This window comes from Exophiala mesophila (genome assembly GCF_000836275.1).
Source record: "Exophiala mesophila strain CBS 40295 unplaced genomic scaffold supercont1.3, whole genome shotgun sequence".
NCBI lineage: Eukaryota > Fungi > Ascomycota > Eurotiomycetes > Chaetothyriales > Herpotrichiellaceae > Exophiala > Exophiala mesophila.
This window is the reverse complement of record NW_015622506.1, coordinates 2,478,225-2,499,989: the sequence shown is the minus strand read 5'-3', so window position 1 is coordinate 2,499,989 and position 21,765 is coordinate 2,478,225. Positions and strand designations below refer to the sequence as shown.

Sequence of the window (21,765 nt, the reverse complement as noted above, 5' to 3'; positions counted from 1 at the left end):
TATCATATTAAACTTTCACTTGCCGACCAATCCGACCAATCCGACTTTGAATCGGCTTATCCCTTTACCCCTTTGTGAGTTCTGGCAATCTGACATCGGTCTTGTTCATCATCATTGTTTGTGCTATTATACAATAGGTTCAAAGGCCGGCAGGCCCGTGTTGAATGACCTCCTCGACCTTGGGCAGTGAGAATGAGGTGCCATCGTCTCTATATGCCGGTAAATTCGAATCGGAGGACCGTGAAATGAATCGACCAGTGCTGGTATTGTTCCCCGAGGTGACCAGGCTGTCCGCCGAGACTCATTTCTTCTGTCACATCCCGATTCATCAACGAAGCCGAGTTTTCTTGGGTTTAATGAGGACAATTTGTGTTAATGAGCATCTCTTGGGACTTGGCGGTGCTCTCCTATTCTTCAACGTGGGTTTTAACCGATGTGCTATCTTCACTTGCAAACTGTTGAGTAAATTGCTCGTTCTACAAAGTCTATACCAGATATGTTTCACTCTTGATAGACAGAGGAATTGAATGTATGTATTGTCCGTCTAACTGTCTACAAGAGAGAGAGAAGAGGAAGAAGAGGAGGATGGGCAGAAATGAAATCTGGCACTTTCTCTGTCCCTTCCCTGCATACGGAAATGTTTGCTTGCTGGGATCGACCAAATCACCGAGTGAGGAAGGGACGTTGTTTGGAAAGAGCGACTTTGTTACGCCCAACCTACTTGAATCTGCAGCTGACTGGAACTCAATCCTTCTCTTCTCCCAAGTTATCCCAAGTACGGCTTCTTCAATAGTTTTGGCACTTTATCTACGCCTAACTTGCTTGAATCTGCAGCTGACTGGAACTCAATCCTTCTCTTCCCCCAAGTCCAGCTCCGTTGACAGATATGGGCTTTCTTCCTCTTTTTTCCCCGGGCACGTTGCCTCGCCTTTTCCCTTAGCAATAGTCGCAGTATCGAATGACGGGGAGACCGAGTCGACGCACGGGAAATGACAATGTCCATATGAGAAGCCTGTACAAACTTTGCTACCCCGAACTTCAATACTGTCGGGCCGAATGTCGTATCTTCTCAACAGAGTAGAATTCTGTGTGCGGCGATATGCGCGGTGGCTCTCGTCCAGGTAGAATGCGCTTCCCTGGGCATACTTTTCCAAGTAGGCGTCTTGTGGAGGAAGACATCTTTGAGCCTGGTAGTCTGGACTAGCCTTTTCTGAAGCCAAGATTGAGGCCGAAGGTTGATGTTGATGATCCTCAAGGTTCTGGTTGAAGTGTATTTCAAAATGCGCCCGGAGACTATCGTAATTCATGTAGCCTCTACTTCTCCTGGAGTCCTTGACAAATATTCCACTGCAGTCCTGGTGGCCACATTGAAGTGGGCTGCCAACATGGCAATTCATTCGGTGTTCCTCCAACTGATGAGGATTGCGATAGCAACAATGTTCGCAGCCCTGTTCTGCGCATTTCCACCGGCCATCAAGATGTGTCGAGACAAAATGGACGACAAGGTAGTACTCCCAAGCGGCCGTATGCTTACACGTTGGCTATGGATAACGCTAAACGTAGATAAGCCTGCGGTCACCGTTTTCATTACCACCTTAAGAGTCGTTATAAGTACTCTTGTGTTCAGGCCACCATAGAATTTCGTAGTTAGGTGGTTAAGCGGTGTCCCGGATAGCTTCCAATTTAGGCAAGCCAAGGGCCTTAAGCAGAACGTCCGTGTCGCTAGTTCCACCGGTTTGGACAATTTTTGATAGAGCTTAATGAATTCAAAAGCCCCTTCCTCGTACATTTTAGAGGAAAATGTTAATGTATGAACCAAGTATATGGCACGGTGAGCAGCACCGTCTTAGTGGCAGCTAAATCCGCCATTGACACTATAGTCTTGTTCAAGATGTCTTCTAAGGTAGTTTAGCACCATTATTTTTCGGCAGCTAGGCTAGTAGCAAGGAACACGGGGTATAACCATGCTGAGCTTGCCGATCGATAGATGTGAAATGATCAATAAGACGACAGGGCATAATTGAGGAACAAAGAGTGGTCTAAAGTCTCGAAATGTAAGTTTTTGAAGAGACTAAGAGAGGGAAAGAAAGGAGAAAGAGGAGCGTATGTGAAGGAATGAAACAGCCCGGCACTTAGCACGTGAACGAAGACGAGCGTCACTGAGTGCGAAATAGCTGCATTTCTGAGTAAGGGGGTTTTGATACATGTATTCACACCGATGGTACTTGGTTAAACTTCTATAGCGACTAAAGGCTCTAGGGCTACCTTCCATATAATCTTTATGCCATAAAGAAACAACAGGTACATATCAAGACGCATTCAATCAATATTCTGCGTCTTCACTCAACGAGGTTCAAGCTATTCCCGTTACTTTCTTCTGTTGCTCAGGCGCGTGAACCGTCGAGAAGCACACTTTAGATACACGAAGATGCCGAAGAAATGCCGAAGGCCGAGAATCTTGTGACAATAATTTTTTAGTTCGCAATTCAGTTTCAAAAAATTGTCGCAAACTGCCTCTATGGCGCAGTGGTAACGGTAGGTTGTACTAGGAATTAATTTTGAGCTCTGGCTGATTTCCTTAGCGTCGCACTTGTACTACCGGAAGAAATATTCTTCCTCCATCCACATCAATGCGAAGATCACAAGTTCAATTCTTGTTGGAGGCATTCCAGATTCTTTTTTTTCGGTTATGTAACCTTGATCTTTTCGAAACTTATGTGCGACGTTTTTTTGCAGGTTATACAAGGCATTCGAGTGTCGCTGGACGATCGTTCTCCTTCAAGATCTGTCGCGACATGGACGCGACAGGGCGAAGTTAGAACTCTTTTATTATTGCAGGAGCTGAAGTCTCCTTGTCTCCTTCTCAGGGTTGACCATATCATAAGTCAAGAGATTACAGCATGTGACTACGTCAAATCATACATCGTGTATAGCATCTTCCAATTCTCTAGTGTGAAGTTTGGAGACCAAGAGCGCAGTTGGTATAGACAGGGAAGCCTTTCCCGACGTCAACAAGGAGGGACAATCAACCTTTTCACCTCTCAGTCTGACAGACCGCTGGGAAGGTGCGGTGCAAAGGTGTGAGTGACAGCATGAGCTGTGAAATGGCAGGAGCCAGCCAGGCTGGTCTCCTGTAACTATGTAGACATGACTTTTTCTCTCCTGGTGAGAGTTGCTTCACCTAGAGAATAGGGATTTACCATAGTGGTGAACACTTTAGTATCTGGCGTTGGATCGTGCAGCGTCAATGTCACACGTAGATTGAATACAGCATCAATAAACAAGCGAATCACCAACGATGTTTATACAGCCTTCTCCCTTGGCCTTTCTTCCATACATGTTCAATTGGGTCGTGGATAGGATAAACTGCAGCATTTGCAGATTGTCGCTTACCTGATGTGAGCTTTTACATTCTACTGGTAGGCTTTATATTGATAGGTTACCCAGCAGGGCCTTTATACAAACAATCAAGCCGTGATCAAACGTGTCACTTCTCAACAGGAGGCCATCCCAGACTTTCCTCAGGTAACACAAATCGTTAGATCTACGAGCATAATTCCAACCTTATAACTGTACATCGTCACAGGGGCCACAAAAGTACCCTGGCACGCCACCAAAGCATCAAGGCAGCTAAAAAAAACTGCTCACCATTTTCAATTTCTTTGAGATTTGTTGCAAAGAAGAATGATGGATCAACGAGGGTGGGTTGAAGAGGAGCTGCTTAGCGATGAGGACGAGGAGAATTTTCAAGCGGATATCCAGACCTCCACTGGTTCTCAGGGATGTGTAATTCGACAATCTGCGGACTTTCGAAGCAATCATACCTTTCCACCATTTTCGAGACTCCCTGATGATAACAGTATCCACGAGGGTTTCTACACCAGCCAGGACGAATTCCACTACTTTCCTAGGCGACATTGGTGCTTTTTTGGCGAAGTTGTCAGTGTGCAATTTTTTGCACGCTTGCGAATAGTTGTCCGCGATAAATCAGGAACTATGGTGCCAGTCGCATTTTATGACGACGGACGTGGCACAGAATTCCTGGGTAAGGTGCGGCCTGGCTGTACAGTGGCAATCCTATATGCAATTCAGCATGGTTTCCTGGATCTCACGACCGGAATTCGTTTGGAAGATTGCAGTAGTATCAAGGTAAACTTTCTCCTCCGTTCTTCTACTATTGAGTCTTGCTCACAACTCTTGCAATCGACCAGATCCTCCCATTACCTCTCACTGAGTTATTCCAACTGAGCGATAAAGTCCACCAGTACTACACAGAAACTGACGGAAAACGAAAGTGCCATGGCTGTGACGAGCGGAAGACTTCTCTGCTGAGATGCGCCAAATGCTCCTTTTTTTGGTACTGCAGCAAGGTAAGCCTCAGAACAATCGCGTTATATCTTCTCATGCTAGTTCTGACAAGATCATAAGGATTGCCAAATTGAAGGCTGGAACAAGAAGGGCCACAAGAAGGATTGCAAAACCTTGAGGGACACAGATTTACGATCAATGTTCCTCTTGAAATGGGACTTCTTCACCAGCTCTGTAGAATTTCCATTGCTAATTGAGAATGAGCGGATGGAATGACTTCAGGATTGTTGGGACAATCGTTGGGACAACAGAATGTACACAAGGCAAGAATGAATCTTAAACAGGAATGGCAGAAGCCAGCTGGGCTAGCTGGGCTATACGAGACCCCATCAGCTTCTATTCTCTTCGTGAGATGCATTCAGCTAGAGAATCCAGAGAATCGTCAAGAAGGATTCGAGGATGAGACACAATTTCTGATGTCAATGAATGAGTATACATCAATTTGTTCACCTTGTCCTACCAAGACAACCCCAAACCCAAACCCATCCTAACTCAATCTTCATATTTTTGATAAACCAACTTCGCCTTCTCGTACTCTTCCTCAATTACTTCACGATGTTTCTGCGACCTCACCGTAAACGAAGCAGAGAATGGTTTCGGTCCTGTAATGAACCCATCCGAATACCCCGAAGCCACGTCGAGATCCAATGGTGGACAATTAGGATCAGCCGAGATATCAAATGCCCATGCGATTTTAGCCATATTGATCATCTAAGTAGACGCGTATTCAGTCAGCCAATCATTCACTACTATGACAAGTCCATCCAGTCATTCAACCAACATACCAAAGAATTCTCAGCTAGGCGTTGTCCAGGACACACTCTGCGACCAGCTCCAAACCCATAAGTTACTCGACGTTGATCGTTATCCTTGCTGTTCTCGTCGATGGCTTTACTACCGAATTTATTGGTCATGAATCGTTCAGGGATGAATTCTTCTGGCCGGTCGTATTCGGCGGGGTCGAGGTGGATGGACCATGCATTGGCAAACAGAATGGTGCCTTTGGGTAAGAAGTATCCGTTGTACACGTCGTCTTGGATCAGCATGTGAGGTATTCCTCCTGGTGCAACGGGACGCCATCGGAGAGTCTGTTTTTGAATTAGATCAGGGGGGGTGTTGATTTTTCCCAGATGGGCTCAAACATGGTTTCTTTCTCACCTCGGTCATGATTGCTTGTAGGTAAGTAGCTTGTCCAACATCACCTGCACCAGGCGAATGTGAGACGCCGCAAATGTCGTCGAGTTCCTTTTGAACCTTCTTCAATATGTGTGGGTATTTGATCATTGCCAGGATGAACGAATGGAGAGTAGCAGACGTTGTATCAGACCCAGCTTCCATCTAAACGGTTTTCGTCGCCGGTCAGGAAAATGACAAAACCCCACGATAAACGGAAAAACTAAACAAAGAGCCTCTCTCTTACCAGAATACCTCCAGTATAGACAACCTGGTCCGGATTCAAGCCACTTTTTTCTTTATTGGCAAGGATTTTCTCCATAAAGCAAGGAATGCTATCTGGCCTACCCATCCTTGCTTTCGTCTCGTCCAGCAAATTCGAGTACAGTGTTCTCTGTTCGTGACGAATCCTCGCAGCTCTGGACTTATACGGAGCTAGGAAGGAAGGAAGATATTTCAAAAAGGGAAACGCGTCGACCGGGGGAGTCGCTCCAGGGGCGAGAATCTCAGTGAATTGTTCTTGTGCATGATACAAGGCTTGGACTTTTGGAGCGTCGTAACTCGATCCTCGTTGACCGAATACAGAAGCCAGGATCACGGCTGTGGAATATCGTCGGATCGAGGTGAAACTCTTTGCTGGATTCTGTAGGATTTCATATAAAGTCTGCACGGCCTCTGCTTCCTGTACGGGTAGGAGAGCGTCTACCGCAGTGACGCTCAGCAGTGCTTGCACCGCTTTTCGGAGGGCTCGCCAGCCTTGTCCGTAAGGTACTAGGAGGATGTGTGCATCGTTGGGGCAGATTAATTCATTACCGACATAGCTTTCTGGTCGACTGGAATAGATGGCTCCACGTTTGTCGAAGAGACTAGATTCAGGATGATTTAAAACTATGTATTTTCAATTGTACTGGTCAAACTTACTCTCTGACCGCCTGGTGCGAGTTCAAGACCACGACGTTCTGGGGCCCGAGTTTGAGGCCGATAATAGGTCCATATTCCTTGCCCCATTCGTGGAATCTAGGAGATCAAACAAATCATTCGTTGGGAGTCTGTGTGTGAGGAGACAGGAAATTGGATCAGCAAACTCACTTGAGGAATGGTTTTGTCAAGGGCAGTTGGTGTAAATTTCCCAATATGGGCACAGTCGGTGGACCAGGAGGAAAATCTCGAGGACGTCGACTTACAATGGTGTATCGCACAATCAAGTATAAGACGCAAAGAGCTGCCCCTAGGACGAGTCCTGTGGCATATTTGAATATAGTCGACATGGTCGTGTGTAGATGTGGGTCTTGGACAGTCTGATCTTGCGACAGCCTGGATTGTCTGATCAACAACTATCTGTGGAGAGTATATTTCGACGCACGCTCGTTAGTATGAGACAAGGACGTAAGTGAGTATAATAATGTCTTTGGAGTCATGGTGTGGGAGAAGAGGATATCAATGGAGTCGAAACGGGGCACATATGAAGAGGATGGTCATCAACGTCTTCGGCTTTCGAAGCCCACATGATTGTATGTCTGTCCGAGCTCTCCTCACTTTGCGCATTACAGTCCATTTATTACCTCATCAACGAATCAATAGACCTGACTCCCCCAGTCATGGGAGGTGGCCCAGGGTGAGTCCTGGGTAGTATGGATGTTCTCGTTCCGGCCCCACAATGCCATCTCCTTATTGCCCCGCAGAGATTCCTGGGGGCCCCGGACTCTTGACCAGGGATTTCGCCCGTTGCATTGGGTGCTGACGACCTTGCAATGGTAGAGTATTTTCTATGCAGGGGGTCTGGGGTGAAGAGAGAATTGCAAGCCTCATACACGTAATGTCCCATAACTGTCAAGGACAGCGTCATCCCTGGATGTAAGGAAGATCACTTGCTTCTCAGGGAAGGTTGCTGAGAGCAATTGTCCACCATTGGCGGTTCCCAAGGTGTAAACTTCCGAGGACCACACCAGCTTCTACTTACTTCATGTGGGCAACACCTGGATTGTGGCCGTCAGCACAAGCAGAGTAATGACTAGGGATGTGGTGATTCCCATGAGCCTGGATTGACCGAGATATTGGCCCGAATAAAAGGTCCGGTGGGACTGAAGTAAACCGTTTATGAGACCAACCACAAGCAACAAATAGGTCCCTCTCGCTGTGATGGACCACATGAGCGGTCAATGAACGATGCCAGTCTAAATTCAATGCTTCGATATGCCTAACTTGACATCCCAGGCTGGCACACATGGAATGGTCTCAATATCTCGTCTTGAAACATCAGGCTGTCGAATCTTTCTGCTGACTCTCTCTTTCTAGTGCTGGAGTATCCATTGCGCACCAGGTGTTAAAGAGCCAGTATTGGTGGACATCTGTGCCATGAGTTGGGATGTCAGGCTCTAGCATCTGGAATGCATCTCAATAATGGCTGCAGCGGTATTGGCAGTCAAGATTCGTTTTGCAAGATGAAATATTCCAGGTGCAATGACGATGATATGTCATACCCACCGGCAACACCGTCGAGAGAGATCAATTTTTAAGGGTTTGGCGATGAATGTCGAGTATGCAAGTTGATCCAACCTTTTTGGGATGAGGCAGGGGTTTGCAGTCGCTGACTCACGATCCAACATAACCATCGTTGGCTTGAAGTACATCCATACCAGGTTAGGTAGGTTTCTACTAATCAGACTGTTTTTATCATTGTTTTCAAGTCGTCACACATGATATCGTGTCTCTGCAGTAGTGCTCTACCAATGAGCCATGATCAAACATGGACATCGAGCTCATATCCAATATCATTGGCATCATTTCGTTCTTCGCTACCGTTTTAACCCTTCTAGGTATGCCGTCTCTTTCAGAGTATCCCCAAGTCAGTTCTGAGACCTGCCTCAGGGGTATACCGTGATCTGCTCTCAACTATGCGACATGCCGATACATCCATACCCATTTATCTAGGGAATCTCCGCCAGGAAATTCAAGCAGAGCGGATTTTCCTTCGTTACAGGCTTGAAGAAGGTGATAAGTATTCAGTGTTTCCCAAGGCTTTTCGCAAGCATCGACGCACACGACAAGAGGCCGCTGTTCTGTTGAGTAACACCATTGAGGAAATTTGGCAACAATTCAAGCATCTGGAAAGGCCCTTTTTGATCAAGGACCCTGTCCGGGCCGAACAAGTCCGAAAAGGCGACTACTGGGGTGAAAACGACGTTGCCGAAAAACCCCACTTCCGGCCTCAGAAGAGACTCAAGAATCGCATGGGCATGACGGAAGCAGGGTTGTCTCCAGACCAGGAAACATACTATCGAACGGACCTAGCACATCGCTTTATTTGGTGGCAGAGCAGGACTAGAGTGGATCAGATGTTGGAGCGTGTCCAACGCTTACAGATCCGCAGGATTGAAAGAGATGCTTTTGAGACCGACGAACTTGTCAAGATGTGCGTCAAATTGCTGCAAAGAGGCAGAAGGCGTGGGGGAAGTGGACAGAGTAGTTCATCTTCTGGCAGCGATGGTGGCCCTTCTGGAGGTCAGGGACCCAGTCGACCTCGACGACGCTTTTCTTCTCGACGTTCAAGTGCAAAGGCTCCGTCGCGCAGAGCCAGTACAGCTGGTCGTACCATGAGGGAGACCGAGGAGATCGAAATCGTCAGAACAAGGCGGGATGATCTTACCGTTGGAGAAGGCGACGCTAGCAACACCAATCGGCCAAGGCAAGCTACACCGGCGCCTAGATATGAGTATGAGGTGGTTGAGCCTAGGGTGGTCTATGTCGACACCGAGATGAACGGTGGGCCGAGTCGTAGAGACGTCGAATATCGTGGACGACAGGAGGGCAGCGTGGGCAGGGCCTACCGGACGTCACCCGAACGTCGCAGGAACAGCCACGATGATGATAGGACATTCAGACCTCGAAGAAGCTAACACTATCCGTTTGATGGGAGATAAAGAGGTGATAGCTTTGATAGGAAGGGTGTGTCATTCACGTTTCCATGCATCAAACTCTTCGTCTAGGTGCTCCTTGAGCTTTTGGAATTTATTCCCAAACGTCTTGCCACAACGCCAGCACTTGAAATCTTCTTTGAGATTGTTGTTCTGGAATCTGACATCGCGCTTTCGATCATCTGGTGACAGCGGATAGTCGTCCAAAGGGATGAAAAATTCAGTGTTGAAGCTATTGTAATGCTTGCGATGCTTTAGTCGGTCCGAATGCATGTCTCGACTGATGATGTGAATATGGAGATGATGCATGGATGGATGTGCATGAACGCCCACGCGGATGTCCTTGAGGTAGTCTCGCCCAGCCGGCAGCACGTCTGGGGGTTCCTCACTTTCCATTGCTTCGATCCGGGCTTGGTTGGCTATGGAGAACGAACCAATCAGCCTTGAAAGCTCCGAGGCTGCAAGCTTCACTGCATCGGAAACTTGAGTTCTGATCATCATGAGAAAATCGAGGTCTTCAAAGGCTTCATGCGGATGCAAGTCTCTTTTGTCGGGGTCTCTTGGGAGAAGGAGGAGATGGACAGTGGCCTTGGGAAAGGCATCGCGTATGAGGACGATATGGTCGTTGTGGGTAATGACTTGGCCAGAAGAGAAGGTTGTAGGCTGGAGGATATAGGCAAGCAGACCGCTGCGAATGTCGTTGGGATGGGATTTGGACGAGTGCTGGGAGTGGTTGGGGTCATCCCCTGAAGATGGTTTGAGCTGCTTGGGCTTAGGAGCCATGAGTGCTGAGAAAGCGTTGCGTTTTTTGCTGATCTCTGGCACGCTGGCATCCTTTGAGGGGCTAGGATTATCCATGTGGTGGGTTTATGCGATGAGCATTCTCGCTGTCTTCTGGGACCCAAATGAAGAACGGTAAAATGTCATATATTGTGATTTGTCAATTGATGGTAAAGGCAGTCACAGAGTTGGTAGGTAAGCAGGCGCGCTGGAGTGAGGGGTGTCGGTTCCTTGTGTGTAATTGCCTCCTTCCTTGCCTTGTGGCGGACTGTCCACTGTAGACGGAGACGTCACTTACTCTTGCTGCCTGTTTCGAGGCTGTCGTCGTCGTGTTTGCTCAACTTCACCCTTGTTGGTTCCGTGACGTTGGTGTAGCCAGTCAGCTTTTGCAGGAGGATTGCCAGGCCTAGCCCTGTCAGGATCAAGGTTTGGGCAACGCGGACGTGGGGAAGGAGTTTTCTCCATGCACCATGGACGCAGCACTGAGGAACACAAGCACATCAACACAATATAAAATCATAGGCCCAGAGCATATCGACATTGAAGCAGAAACAGCCATAGTCATTAGCGACTAACTTGTCCTGTCCAAGGAGACACCTCCGGCTGAGCGCACCGGACGCTGGCCGATCGCGGTTGCAGATGACTGGAGCAAGGATTTGGACTAGCAATAAATAAACACCAGACAGCTATTCCCTTATAGACTGCCGTTCCAATAAACCAACATCGCTATGTTGTGGCAGTACGCGTGGAAGAACATTGCTCTTCTCTGTGGACTTTTGGCACCCAATCGATGCAAGCCGAAACCCCCCCAGGCGCAGTCACATTGACTGGCGGCACAACTCCAAGCCTTGAAAACACCCTGGCAGCATGTGCCTTTGTTTCGTATTGCAAGCGTGCCAAACATGCCCTCGGACCAATCTCTTCTACATGACCACACACCGACTGCAGCATCCGGCATTGTCCGCTTGATTGTCCACTTCGAATTTTTGGCCGGGGGCGTGGGAGCCCATCTGAGGTCCGCCCGCGTATCCTGAGATTTCTCTGTTGTATCTTCTGATTTCTCGGACGAGGTCATAAAAAGCGTTGTCGACATTGATGCGGGACTTTGCCGACGTTTCGATAAATGTGCACCCAAAGTTCTTGGCCAACTGTTCACCTTCTTCCCGCGACACCGCTCTCTCGGATTCCAAATCGCATTTGTTGCCAACAAGGATGATGGGGAAATAATCTTTATCTTTGACCCGCAGGATTTGTTGTTGAAAGGTCATAATCTCTTCAAACGACTGTCTTGAGGTGATGGAGTAGACGAGGAGGAATCCTTCACCCGTCCGCATGTATTGTTCTCTCATGGCCGAATATTCTTCCTGGCCGGCCGTGTCCAGGACATCGAGTAGGGCGACTTCATCGTCGATCATGCATTGCTTGCGGTATGAATCTGGAGGGAGGTCAGCGCCTAGTCACCAGCGACATGGTCGAGCGAGGGGATCGCACCTTCAATTGTCGGGTCGTACTCGTCTACAAAATGACTCTGAATGAGTTGAATGGTCAGGCATGACTTGCCGACACCTCCCCCGCCGACGACCACCAATTTGTATTCGCGCAGAAACTGCAGAGGGGGTGTTAGTCCTGCCATGGTGCAGCATGGATGAAGAAAGATAGAGAACCTTTGAGGCCATGACCAGCAGGTCAGGAAATGATCAGAATTCTGCCTTTCTGAAGCGAAGGTATCTCGCTTGAGTCTCAGCGATCCAGAAGGGATTCGCGGCGCTAAGGGCTGGTTCTGGAGCAGATCGAAGATGGGGAGGTCGGGAGGCCGGAGACAGAGTGCAGTCGAGCTTGGCAGGAGGAGCCGCAATGGAGATGGGAGGGAAGCGAGGGTGATTGCGGTGGTGTGATTGATGGGATGGAGGCCGAGGAGCAAGGACAGAATGGCAGGGGGGATCCAAAGGAAGAATCGGGCGACGGCGTCAAGATGGTGGGCTTTGAGAACCCTGCGACGGTAGGGAAGGGCGACTCAAACTGAAACCACAGCTGTGCGGTTTCGACCCAAGTTGTAACAACGATGTGAGGACTAAAGGACCAGAGGACAGTGTGGGAACTGTTGATGGTAAGAGAAATGGAGACGAGTGACTAGCATATGCGTTTGTTCTCTAGTTTATTTCTTCGGGGTGGAGGGATGTGGTGCTCTGCTCGTTGTGGCTGGGAAGAGATGGATGGGGAGACTGCGAGTGCGAGCGCGAGTGCGAGCGCGAGTTCGCGCCGGCAAAAGGCAAGAATTTAGGAGGGCGACTCCCTGCCTGACTAGTGCGTAGAGGCTCCAGGCCCAAGAAACGGGTGGATAGGCAAGCAAAGACGGTCGATGCGGGCCTGAAGGGGGGTTAGCGTCTATAAGAAGCAGAGACAATCAATAATGTTGGTCATTGATAGACTGCGGTTGATTGGGATACGAGTGTTGATGTCGTTGTCAAGACTCTGTTGACGTTGCGTCTTGTCGTGAATACAAAAAGATTTATGATGGATGATACTATCAGGGACCAAATCTAACCATGTACAGATTATGTACGCGTATGCGTGGGTGCAATTCATAAGTGAATTGCATGCGCCAGATAGCTACTTCCGGGCTCTAGTGAGTATACGTAGAGTCTTTCTCTAGGTACGGCAGCCCTTTCGGCCCTGAGGGGTGCCCGAAGCTGCATTTTACTGGTGCTATGGGCCGCTGGCTCTGGGCCAAGGTCTTGCTTTTCTGGGCGCTGGACCCTGGCTGGCTGCACATACCTAAGGTAGGTAGGTACCTACCTACCTACCTACCTACCTACCTACCTACCTTAGGTATCCAGCACCAAAAGCCACCCAAGTCAGTTATCAGCCCTGAATAAGCGCCCGAAGATGCTGCAGCTCCAGGCATTAAAGAGAACCTGAACCAACCAAAAGCAAAATCGTTACCAAACAAATGCTCCAGCGCTGTATTGGGTAGTCTACACAGGCATTCGATAAAAGCGACGCCCTGACTTGTTGGTGCTTGCAGAGAACAGTACTCCGTACATTATTGTCGATATAATCGACGTCAATTGTTTTATTGACTCTAGACAGGGTGAACCGTGCACAGGAAGAAGGCATCCGGTCGCGTCCATCGTCCATGATTTGTGTTGCCCCGGCACGTGCTCCACCCCAGATTTTGAGTGCCCTTGATCTCAATGAGGGAAAACTATTGATGAGTGTGTGTTCTCCTGAGTCTCTTTGCCTCCTAGAGCATATGGCGTTGTCTTCCTCTATCGAATCGACTCCTACTAGGGCCAGGACGGTATCGCCAATGAATTCAGCAAGACGCGTGCATGTTAAAAGCCTCATCGAGACAACGCGCACAACATTCCTCCGTTTGGTGGACGCACATGGCAGCCTCTCGTAAACTTAGCTTTCTTTTGCTCCAAGCTTTGGTGCCGTTTCCCAAGTAGGTAGCCATGGCCCCTCTCGACACTTGACTCCCGAGTTCTGTGGCTCTAAATTCCAGGAGCGGCGTGAGCGGGCATTGCGGGCAGACACACACGGCGCCCCTTTTTCTAAGATTCTGACCTTGTTAGGTATAGTGATTATCGGAGTCCCAGGCGAACGGTACCCAGGCACCCAGGCCTTGAGGGTCCCGAGGGGAGACTGGGGGCTGCTACTGAGAAATCTGTCTAGGCCAAGGGGGCGTTACTGCACGCCGGGAGAGCTAATCAATTAGCGGCCAGTTTAGCCATCCAGGATTCCAAGGGTCCTTTTGGGGAAGGTGGCACGGGTGGCATTGGATCTGATTCGACTCATCGCTGCTCATCACACTCTCTTTACCCTTGTAGCGCCAACTAGCACCGCGCTTAACAATTGGCGTCGACTTTCTGGAGTATCTTGCGCTGTATTTGCTTCGACTTTCCATCCTCTCGCAACCATTCTCTGCACAATTGTAGTTCGCGAGGACATTGTTTGGCGGTGGCTTGCCGGAACTTCCGCGGGTGCTTGGGTGCGAACCCTTTTCTTCTTGTTCACATGCTTTTGCGTCTACACCGCAAGCATTACCCCTTGAGGCTGTCGCCCTCTTGAGTATTGAACTCTGGAATGCATAACGAATCGACCTCGGTCTGCTTTGGACGATTCCGAGGAGCCCCTAATAAAACCACGGAGAGCGCCGACCAACCTTATCTTAGAATGGAGACTTGATCAAGGAATTGCTTGGCCAACGAATGTGACCTTAATCGTGGACACCCACGGGTGAAAAGGAACTACGGACGACGGATCAGCCTCCATGATATGTCGATTATGCATGCGCGTGGGCCAGATTGCCCGTTCGGGGTTGATCGTCAGAGCAACAATTCTCGTTCTTGACTCTGATTACTCCTCTCTTCCTCCTGCAACCCACATCGTCGACTGATAGCCGAGATTTTGCACAAGGAAATATCAAATCTACTCCGTAAGTCTGGCGGATACCCTACGCAGGCGAGCACTGCCTGCAAAGGAGCAGAGGCAACAAACAAGCAAGGAACTCGTGACTCTCGAGAGGTGTGAAGAGACGCATGTTATTGGACCTGCTTCTACGCGTCTTTATCCTTGTGAACATCCTGTTCATCGCCTGAATCATCCTCCCCTTCAACTGACACCCGGCGACCGTGGACGCCCTGGGCCACCTCGGCCTCCAAAGAATCAATGTACTCGACGTCCTTGCCCACCAGGGTGACAATGTTCCTCGCCTTGCCCCAGCGTGGATAACTACCGACCTTGACACCCTTGGGCCCCACCTTTTCTGCGAGTTGAGTCAAATATTCGGCCACCTCACTCTCGGCCAGGGGAGTGCTGAATAGGACTCGATACATGCCCTTTCCTTCTGGATCTGCTAGTCGTGGTATTAATCGTGGTCTCATACCTTCGAGCAGGGTTTCAAATATCCTCGGCACACCCGGGAGAATATGTATATTTCTATTGACCACAGATATCGGCACCCAGAGGTCTTCCTTGACAAACAAAACTTGCTCCTCTTCGGGGATGTCAGGATCGGTAGGTAGCAAGGCCATCCGATATTTGGCTGTCAGGGCAGGAGACGGGACATCCCAGGAGAAATTCGGCTGAGATTTATGCGGCCGTGAATACTTCTTCATCTTGGCCACCGTGGGCTCATGCAGCTTAAGTTCGAGATTGAAGGCTTTGGCTATCGATTGGTAGGTGATGTCATCGTGGCTGGAGGGATATGGAATCATTAGCTTCCGTAAATGGACTGAATGGGAGAGTCAACATGGCATCCATACGTCGGACCAATCCCACCGCTAGTCACTACAAAGTCATAATTCCGTGACATGCGCTGCGCGGCTTCAATAATTTCATCCTCGTCATCGGCGATGACTTCGACTCTTTTCAGGTGGAGCCCGATCGAGAAGCAGAATTTGGCTAGATACGCCGAATTTGTGTCGACAGTCTACCAAGGTATGAATATATCAACCACGACCTAAAAAGCAACCTGGGCCGTACTTGTCCAGAACAGACGTAGTATTTGCACATCATGGCCAGGATGCCCTTTGTAGACTGACCTTGCCACCCAACACTTCATCGCCAATAATTATACAGCCCGCGGTGTGGATAGTACTCCTTTGCGTGGAGGGAACGGAAGATGATGATGATGTCATATTGAGCGCAGGTTGGGCAAGTGAAGGGGCGTTGCGATGCGCCTGGTTGAGTAAAGGACGAGACAAGTGACGCGCCAGTTGAGTGAAGCGAGAAAACATGAAGGGAGGGGAAAAGGCAGCGCAGGAGGTCGAGGAAGAGAGCGCAGAGAATGAGAATTCCACCGAGGACAAGGATGGAGGATGGAATTGAGATGATGTCGACTTTCGGAGTCGTACTTGAAGCCGATATTCCTGCAGCCAATCAACTCCAACTGGGGCCTGGGTGCCGAGGAGAGACTCGGCCACCAGGTACGAGTACAACCCCCACCACCAGTCAGCAACAGACGACGCCATCCGAAACATCAGATCTTCTACTCCGTACACTCTAGACCAGACAAATCTCTCAGCAAAGCTCGCACAAAATCAGCTCCAGATAATCCGATCTACGGAGTATTGTGACACTCCTCAACTTGTCTGGTACGACGCCCACCCGAGCCTGGAAATTCTCCGGTAGCACTTGCCGTCAATCGTCAACAATAGCGATTGACTGCCCCGCACCTGCCTCACTTGACAAGGCTGACATCTCAAATCGATCCTGCCTCATTAAATATTGGATCTTGGATCTTGGATCTTGAATCTTGACACGTCTACCACACCAACACTTGAGCAAAAGCTGCCACAGTCCAGCATCACAGCCATGGTATCTTGTCCCTCAACCATTTCATCATCCTTGTGCCCGTCATCACCCCCATTTTCAGCATGCCTTGTCTCGTTCATTTCCGCTAACAGAGTCAGTCAGACTCTCGGCTTTACACCTTCTCGCAAGAGACCAAAGACCAGTTGAGGAAATTCCGGCTAGGGACCTCTCGAGCAAAGAACCCTCAAGCAAAGATATGTGAGTGCAGTCACTTTCCTTACCTCGAGAATTGCGTCTTTCAGCATGCCGAGCTACCAGCTTCCGTCGTTGGAACCCCATGGACTCTAGGCAAACCAGACAACTCTGCCCCACTGTCTCTTTCTAATCCTCCCAATTCAAAACATTTATTGAGATCATGAACACCTTCTAGACCAAATCGACATCAAAACCCAGGAGATCAGGCCTTCGTCCGACGAAACCTATTCTGATCTGCGAGACCTGGCCGACGAATTGCCAGACTCCTCCCCTCGTTTCGTCTTACTTAGCTACCCTTTAACTCTGGTATGCATATATCCTGTCAATCCCTGTCTTCGACTCTCTTTCTATTTCTCCGCATCTCTAACTCTCTGCCCTCACAGCCTTCTGGCCGCCTCTCCGTCCCATACGTCCTAATTTACTATCTCCCCGTCAACAGCAACCCAAATTTGCGCATGAGCTATGCCGGTGCAGTGGAGCTTTTTCGCGGCACAGCCGAAGTCAATCGTGTCTTGGAGATCAGTGAGGCCGAAGAACTCGAAAGCATCGAGGACAAACTCAAGGGCGAGGACTAGATGGTAAGAGTGACATGTAATTGGGTATTTGTGAGTTTATCATGTCATGTTTTCGTTGAAACATTGCATTGAAGATCATTCACAATCATGTATTGTCTTGTTTTGGACTGTTGGTATTTCCATTGGTAACGAATGCATCTTCAAGCCCTTCCCTTGAACCGGCAATTACTGTCAGGAAGCACAAAACACTTCTTTGTAGTGTTTGCGAAGACAATCAATCTTATGAGGCGAATATAGGCAGCAGTGTCAGCTTACCACAGATCATATCACGTGGAAACAATGACGCATGTCCAAATCATATCATGGCCATGAAAACTTCCCTGCGTGGGATGAATACATGATCTACCTGCGCCCCAATCAGAACCCGCCATGAAATGCATAAAATATCCCATTTTAGCCAATTGATCAGACAACATTGACACCCGCCCACAGATGCCCTTCGTTGAGTCCTCAAGGGTATGTCGAAAGACGCAGCTCCAACGTTGGCAGGCAGTGACAAGGGAGTGCTCGCATCTCTACACGAGACTGCTCTCTCATGCCGCACCTTGTCATACTCTTCACAAAATCGACACAGGCTCATTACCGAGCTCTCAGCCAGGTTGAAGACTAAGGCGTTCTTAGCCGGGTTGGACTGCCAGCCAACTCCCACGTTTGCAACCACAAACTCCCATATCACCTAATAACATCCGTCTTGGTGAGCAGATCATGTGTAGGCAAACTGTTCCAACTCCTTCCACCAGTAAGTCGTTCTTGCAACGCACGCTGGTAGAACTCCCAGGCTCTATGTCTGACAATTCTCCATGCACTGTGCCAGTACTCTGTGCCGACGGCCCGCGACACCAGAAGAGGTTCATTGCCGGGTGCGGCGTGGTCCTCGTTGTCGATAGCGACTAAAGCGTCTTTGACCCACATCTCGGAATCCCAATCAGCTGCGTCGTTGCGCACTGGGACACGCGATAGGACATCGGCTAGACGTGATGGCTGTGATGTCTTTGCGATCAACACCCTCACGGTCAGGACCCGGGCTGGCTGTCGTCCCTGTCTGTTGGATGGTGTACCGAGCATGTCTGGCCACCCGTCGTTGTTCCCCCGCAGGCCCAAGGAGATGGAATCCTGCACAAACTGGTACCGCACGTTCATTGTCCCTGGGACTACCTCTTGTTTCGCGTGAAAGCGCTTCCCCGTTGCGCCACGGCCTAGGCTTGTTCCTGAAGGTGTCGCTGACGATGACGACTGCGACTGTGAGGTTGGGTTCTGATCCTTTCTCTCGTCTTTCGGTGCAAGAACCAGTGACCAGTGGTAACTAGAAGGGTGTTGAGTGAGTGCGCGTGCATAATTAAAATTGATATAAAGGAGGCCAGGGTAAAGCTGGGGCTGGGGTAAGGACACTGTGAGGTGAGAGATTCTCAAGGTTTTTGTATATATCAATAGGTTGTTGGGCATCAGGGTTTGTGCAAGAAGAGAACTCCAAGGATGCAACCGGCACACGATCTCAGAACATACTCTCTTTCGCCTCCCGGAACAACAAGAGCACCGTCTGTGTAGCGACGGACATTCTCGAGATAGATGTAGAGACGGTCTTTATTTTCTGCCGCCGGAGTCGATGTGGTAGGTAGAACCCACTCCATGCTGCTTGCTTGTGTTGATAGATGAAGAAGATCAAGAATTCTTGTCAGGTTGATATAGGTCGGATCTGTTTTATTCGATGAAGAAAGATCACGAATTCTTGTCAGGTTGATATTGGTCGGATGGTGGAGACAATAATGGAGGCTTTTGATATTCTCTGGTTTCCGAGAGAAATATTTATATCATCATCAGAATCATATATGACTGTGCTATACTGTACTGACTGTGCTCCAAAACGTTCAAACGCCAACAACCATGATACAATCAGTTTGCAGTCATGCAAGGGAATCAATCACAAGCACAAACTGCTCTGCTCTGCTTAGACTAACACCAAACGTTGTCACATCGAGACTCATAGCTGTGCTCTGACATGAGCCTTTCCACCACCCAGTCCAGACTCACTACCAACGAACGACGATGGGGTTGTGAATCCCTTGAAGTATCCTTCAAGTGCTTCGACTGTGCCTTGTCCCTCAACCAATCTGATGGCAACGCCAACATGGCCGTCTGGTCGGACAACAACGACTGCACCTTCGTCACCAGTGAGGCCAACCTTGGCGTGTGCGCCAAATTTGGCATCAAGAGCCTTCATTTGTCTCCGGTCATCTGCATAGATGCGACCACTGTATGCTTGGAACAGTTCTGGGAGATTGGAGATTTCAATCTCGGGTCTCTTGGCGGCGAGAGTAAGTGCGATAGAGAAGAATTTCGAGTGTGGGTTATCGCTGTCGTAATGCGTGTCGCGTGTTGAGTTTTTGCACGAGAAGCGGGAATAGAATGAATCGGGTCGCGACAAGCCGCTGGCGAGATCCGCCAGAGCCTTGTGCCCACCCTTCTTCGGCGATGCCTTTTGACCGCCAAAGATAAACAGGCGGAATGCGCCGTTGAATGGGATTTCGTTTTCGAGGTGAACCACATTGGCATCAACCACCCTAGTCACGTCTGATGGTGGAATGATGCGACCAGGTCGAAGCTTTTCAGAGTCGGTGATGACAAGAGGATGTTGGAAAGGATGCTCCAGTGAGTGATTGAAGATGTTGCTCTTATAAGCAACGCCGAAACCAGATGTGAACTCGCAGTTTGCCTTGAACATCTCAACGAAGGGGTTGTCTTTTTGTGATTCTGAGCCGGCATGTGCGTCCGACACCTCGGCTGCCGAGGGTATCCGTTGAGAAAAGAGAGCAGCATATTTGTTATCAAAGTCGAGAAGAGTCTCGGCAATGAATTTTCGCTCAACCTCGTAGGTTTCGAGGACATTGCGATTGGCAAAGCCAGACTCGACCAGGTGCAATTTCCAGGCCAAGTTGATCGCGTCGTGGAAGGCTGTGTTCATGCCTTGTCCAGCTTTGGGCGAGTGAGTATGGCACACATCTCCACCCATAAAGACACGATGGTCTAGAGTGTATTTATCGGCAATTCCCTGGCCAATGGGATAGACCGAGTACCACTCAACTCGGTCCCATGAAACATAATATGGTGCAAAGATCTTTTTGGCAGCTGCCTGAACCTCGGCAACGGTTGCTGTCTTTCGAGGGTCGAAGTCGGGGTCGGTGGAGCTGGCGATCTGAATATAAAGTCTGCACATGTTGTTTTCGCGAGGAATAACCATGATGCTGCCGTGGTCGGAATGGATCGTGCACTTCATTTTGATGTCTGGGAAATTTGTGCGAACCACGCCGTCCATAACGCCCCAAACGTGTGAGATAGGATCCTTGTGCCGGATCTGAACGCCAAGTTGCTCGCGAACGAAACTTCGTGCGCCCTCGCCGCTGAAGAGATACTTGGTACGGACAGTGTCGACAACATTGCTGTCAAGGTTCTTGAGATCGACCTCGACAGGATAGTCCGGGTTCGCATGATTGGTCTCAAATCGCGTGATCGTCCAAGGTCGTTGAACGACTGTCCCATTCTTCTGGATGTCTTCGATCAACACTCGTTCAATCAGACCTTGATGAAGCAAAGCCGTGTAAGGATATCGACCATCGAGGAAATCAGGACAGCTAGCCCATGTCCCAGTGCGGACAATCTTTCCTTCTGGCGCCGGATCCCAGAAGGCCACTTCAAATACTCGGGCAGGCTTGTGGGCCATGATTCCAGATTTCAAGCCCAGATTCTTCAAAATTTCTATCGACCGTGGCTGAATGCCATCTGCTCTGCCTGTGGCGGTGGGCACAGGCCGGTTGTCAATGTGGCGAACTTTGTAGCCCCATCGTGACAAACAAACCGAAAGCAAAAGGCCGACAGGGCCAGCGCCGATGATGACAATGTCGTACAGAGAAGAATCAGACATGGTGACAACGGCGGTAGAGTTCAGGGAGAAGCAGAAAGGTGGTGGGCCAAAAGCAATTGATCGCTAAGGTGAAAGAATGTTATACTGAATTGGATTCGGAGTCCAAAAGACGAGAACGGTCAGTTCACTACCCTAGAGGCCACTAGTGAAGGAATGAGATTGAACAGAATTAGCCAATTCCGAAAGGCAAGATGGATATATAAACTCGTCAAAGAAGTAGTCGAAGTGCCGGATAATGAACATGGCAGATGAGCAAGGAACTCCACAGCTAGCCAGGTGTACGAGCAAAGGAAGCGAGCACACCAACCGTACCTGGTCGAGTGTCCGAAAGCATTGCCGCCCTCGACCAGAGCGTTGCTTTGCCCAGAACTTGGGGAGTCTTGGATCTGTGGAGGAGTAATCCCGAACCCAAGGCGGTTTACCTTGTGGAGATATTGGAATTGCCATCATTGCCACTAGAGAAGTCATCATTGGTTGTTGTGGAAGATGGCCAGAATGTCATCGGTTCTTCCCCGCAACCCGG

At 49.3% G+C, this 21,765-nt stretch overlaps 6 protein-coding genes and 1 non-coding gene across 9 annotated transcripts; 2 read left to right on the top strand and 5 right to left on the bottom strand.

The window, feature by feature from the left end:
* Nucleotides 1-2,512: 2,512 nt before the first annotated feature.
* Nucleotides 2,513-2,666, top strand: PV10_04480. Its single transcript has one exon. It is a non-coding gene; the product is annotated as a tRNA-Pro (tRNA).
* A 6,627-nt stretch (nt 2,667-9,293) lies between these two features.
* PV10_04479 (uncharacterized protein) lies at nt 9,294-10,313 on the bottom strand (the record flags this gene model as incomplete). The annotated part of the gene is made up of 1 exon (XM_016369039.1): nt 9,294-10,313. One exon carries the CDS (start codon nt 10,311-10,313, stop codon nt 9,492-9,494), a length of 822 nt encoding a protein of 273 aa, XP_016224827.1. The 3' UTR covers nt 9,294-9,491.
* A 443-nt stretch (nt 10,314-10,756) lies between these two features.
* Nucleotides 10,757-12,729, bottom strand: PV10_04478. Of its 2 annotated transcripts, XM_016369038.1 has the most exons (3): nt 11,900-12,729; nt 11,727-11,841; nt 10,757-11,670 (listed from the first exon to the last, which is right to left on the bottom strand). In XM_016369038.1, exons 1-3 carry the CDS (start codon nt 11,909-11,911, stop codon nt 11,159-11,161), a joined length of 639 nt encoding a protein of 212 aa, XP_016224826.1. In that variant the 5' UTR covers nt 11,912-12,729; the 3' UTR covers nt 10,757-11,158. The 2 variants fall into 2 exon arrangements, with proteins under 2 accessions (XP_016224826.1, XP_016224825.1); XM_016369037.1 differs by having other exon boundaries at nt 11,727-12,729.
* Nucleotides 12,730-14,744: 2,015 nt separating this feature from the next.
* On the bottom strand, nt 14,745-16,049 carry PV10_04477. Of its 2 annotated transcripts, none has more exons than XM_016369036.1 (3): nt 15,726-16,049; nt 15,506-15,672; nt 14,745-15,437 (listed from the first exon to the last, which is right to left on the bottom strand). In XM_016369036.1, exons 1-3 carry the CDS (start codon nt 15,756-15,758, stop codon nt 14,798-14,800), a joined length of 840 nt encoding a protein of 279 aa, XP_016224824.1. In that variant the 5' UTR covers nt 15,759-16,049; the 3' UTR covers nt 14,745-14,797. The 2 variants fall into 2 exon arrangements, with proteins under 2 accessions (XP_016224824.1, XP_016224823.1); XM_016369035.1 differs by having other exon boundaries at nt 15,785-16,049.
* A 173-nt stretch (nt 16,050-16,222) lies between these two features.
* Nucleotides 16,223-17,686, top strand: PV10_04476 (uncharacterized protein). The gene is made up of 4 exons (XM_016369034.1): nt 16,223-16,559; nt 16,655-16,754; nt 16,927-17,057; nt 17,135-17,686. The coding sequence occupies exons 1-4, from the start codon at nt 16,557-16,559 to the stop codon at nt 17,324-17,326; spliced, it is 426 nt and encodes a 141-aa protein (XP_016224822.1). The 5' UTR covers nt 16,223-16,556; the 3' UTR covers nt 17,327-17,686.
* Nucleotides 17,687-17,998: 312 nt separating this feature from the next.
* PV10_04475 (uncharacterized protein) lies at nt 17,999-18,954 on the bottom strand (the record flags this gene model as incomplete). Its single annotated transcript, XM_016369033.1, has 2 exons — nt 17,999-18,629; nt 18,830-18,954. 2 exons carry the CDS (start codon nt 18,952-18,954, stop codon nt 17,999-18,001), a joined length of 756 nt encoding a protein of 251 aa, XP_016224821.1.
* A 191-nt stretch (nt 18,955-19,145) lies between these two features.
* Nucleotides 19,146-21,710, bottom strand: PV10_04474 (uncharacterized protein). The gene has a single exon (XM_016369032.1). It carries the CDS (start codon nt 21,240-21,242, stop codon nt 19,305-19,307), a length of 1,938 nt encoding a protein of 645 aa, XP_016224820.1. The 5' UTR covers nt 21,243-21,710; the 3' UTR covers nt 19,146-19,304.
* Between the last annotated feature and the right edge of the window lie 55 nt (nt 21,711-21,765).

What these genes read in the sequence shown, in the direction of transcription:
- PV10_04477 (XM_016369035.1), bottom strand. Translation starts at nt 15,979, where the DNA reads ATGTTTTCTCGCTTCACTCAACTGGCGCGTCACTTGTCTCGTCCTTTA. An exon ending in ATGAAGTGTTGGGTGGCAAG is followed by an intron (nt 15,673 to 15,784) that starts GTCAGTCTACAA and finishes ATACCTTGGTAG; the next exon opens with ACTGTCGACACAAATTCGGC. An exon ending in AGCGGTGGGATTGGTCCGAC is followed by an intron (nt 15,438 to 15,505) that starts GTATGGATGCCA and finishes ATATCCCTCCAG; the next exon opens with CCACGATGACATCACCTACC.
- PV10_04478 (XM_016369037.1), bottom strand. Translation starts at nt 11,868, where the DNA reads ATGGCAGGACTAACACCCCCTCTGCAGTTTCTGCGCGAATACAAATTG. An exon ending in GTACGACCCGACAATTGAAG is followed by an intron (nt 11,671 to 11,726) that starts GTGCGATCCCCT and finishes ACCTCCCTCCAG; the next exon opens with ATTCATACCGCAAGCAATGC.
- PV10_04476 (XM_016369034.1), top strand. An exon ending in GAACCCTCAAGCAAAGATAT is followed by an intron (nt 16,755 to 16,926) that starts GTGAGTGCAGTC and finishes AACACCTTCTAG; the next exon opens with ACCAAATCGACATCAAAACC. An exon ending in TTAGCTACCCTTTAACTCTG is followed by an intron (nt 17,058 to 17,134) that starts GTATGCATATAT and finishes CTGCCCTCACAG; the next exon opens with CCTTCTGGCCGCCTCTCCGT.
- PV10_04474 (XM_016369032.1), bottom strand. Translation starts at nt 21,242, where the DNA reads ATGTCTGATTCTTCTCTGTACGACATTGTCATCATCGGCGCTGGCCCT.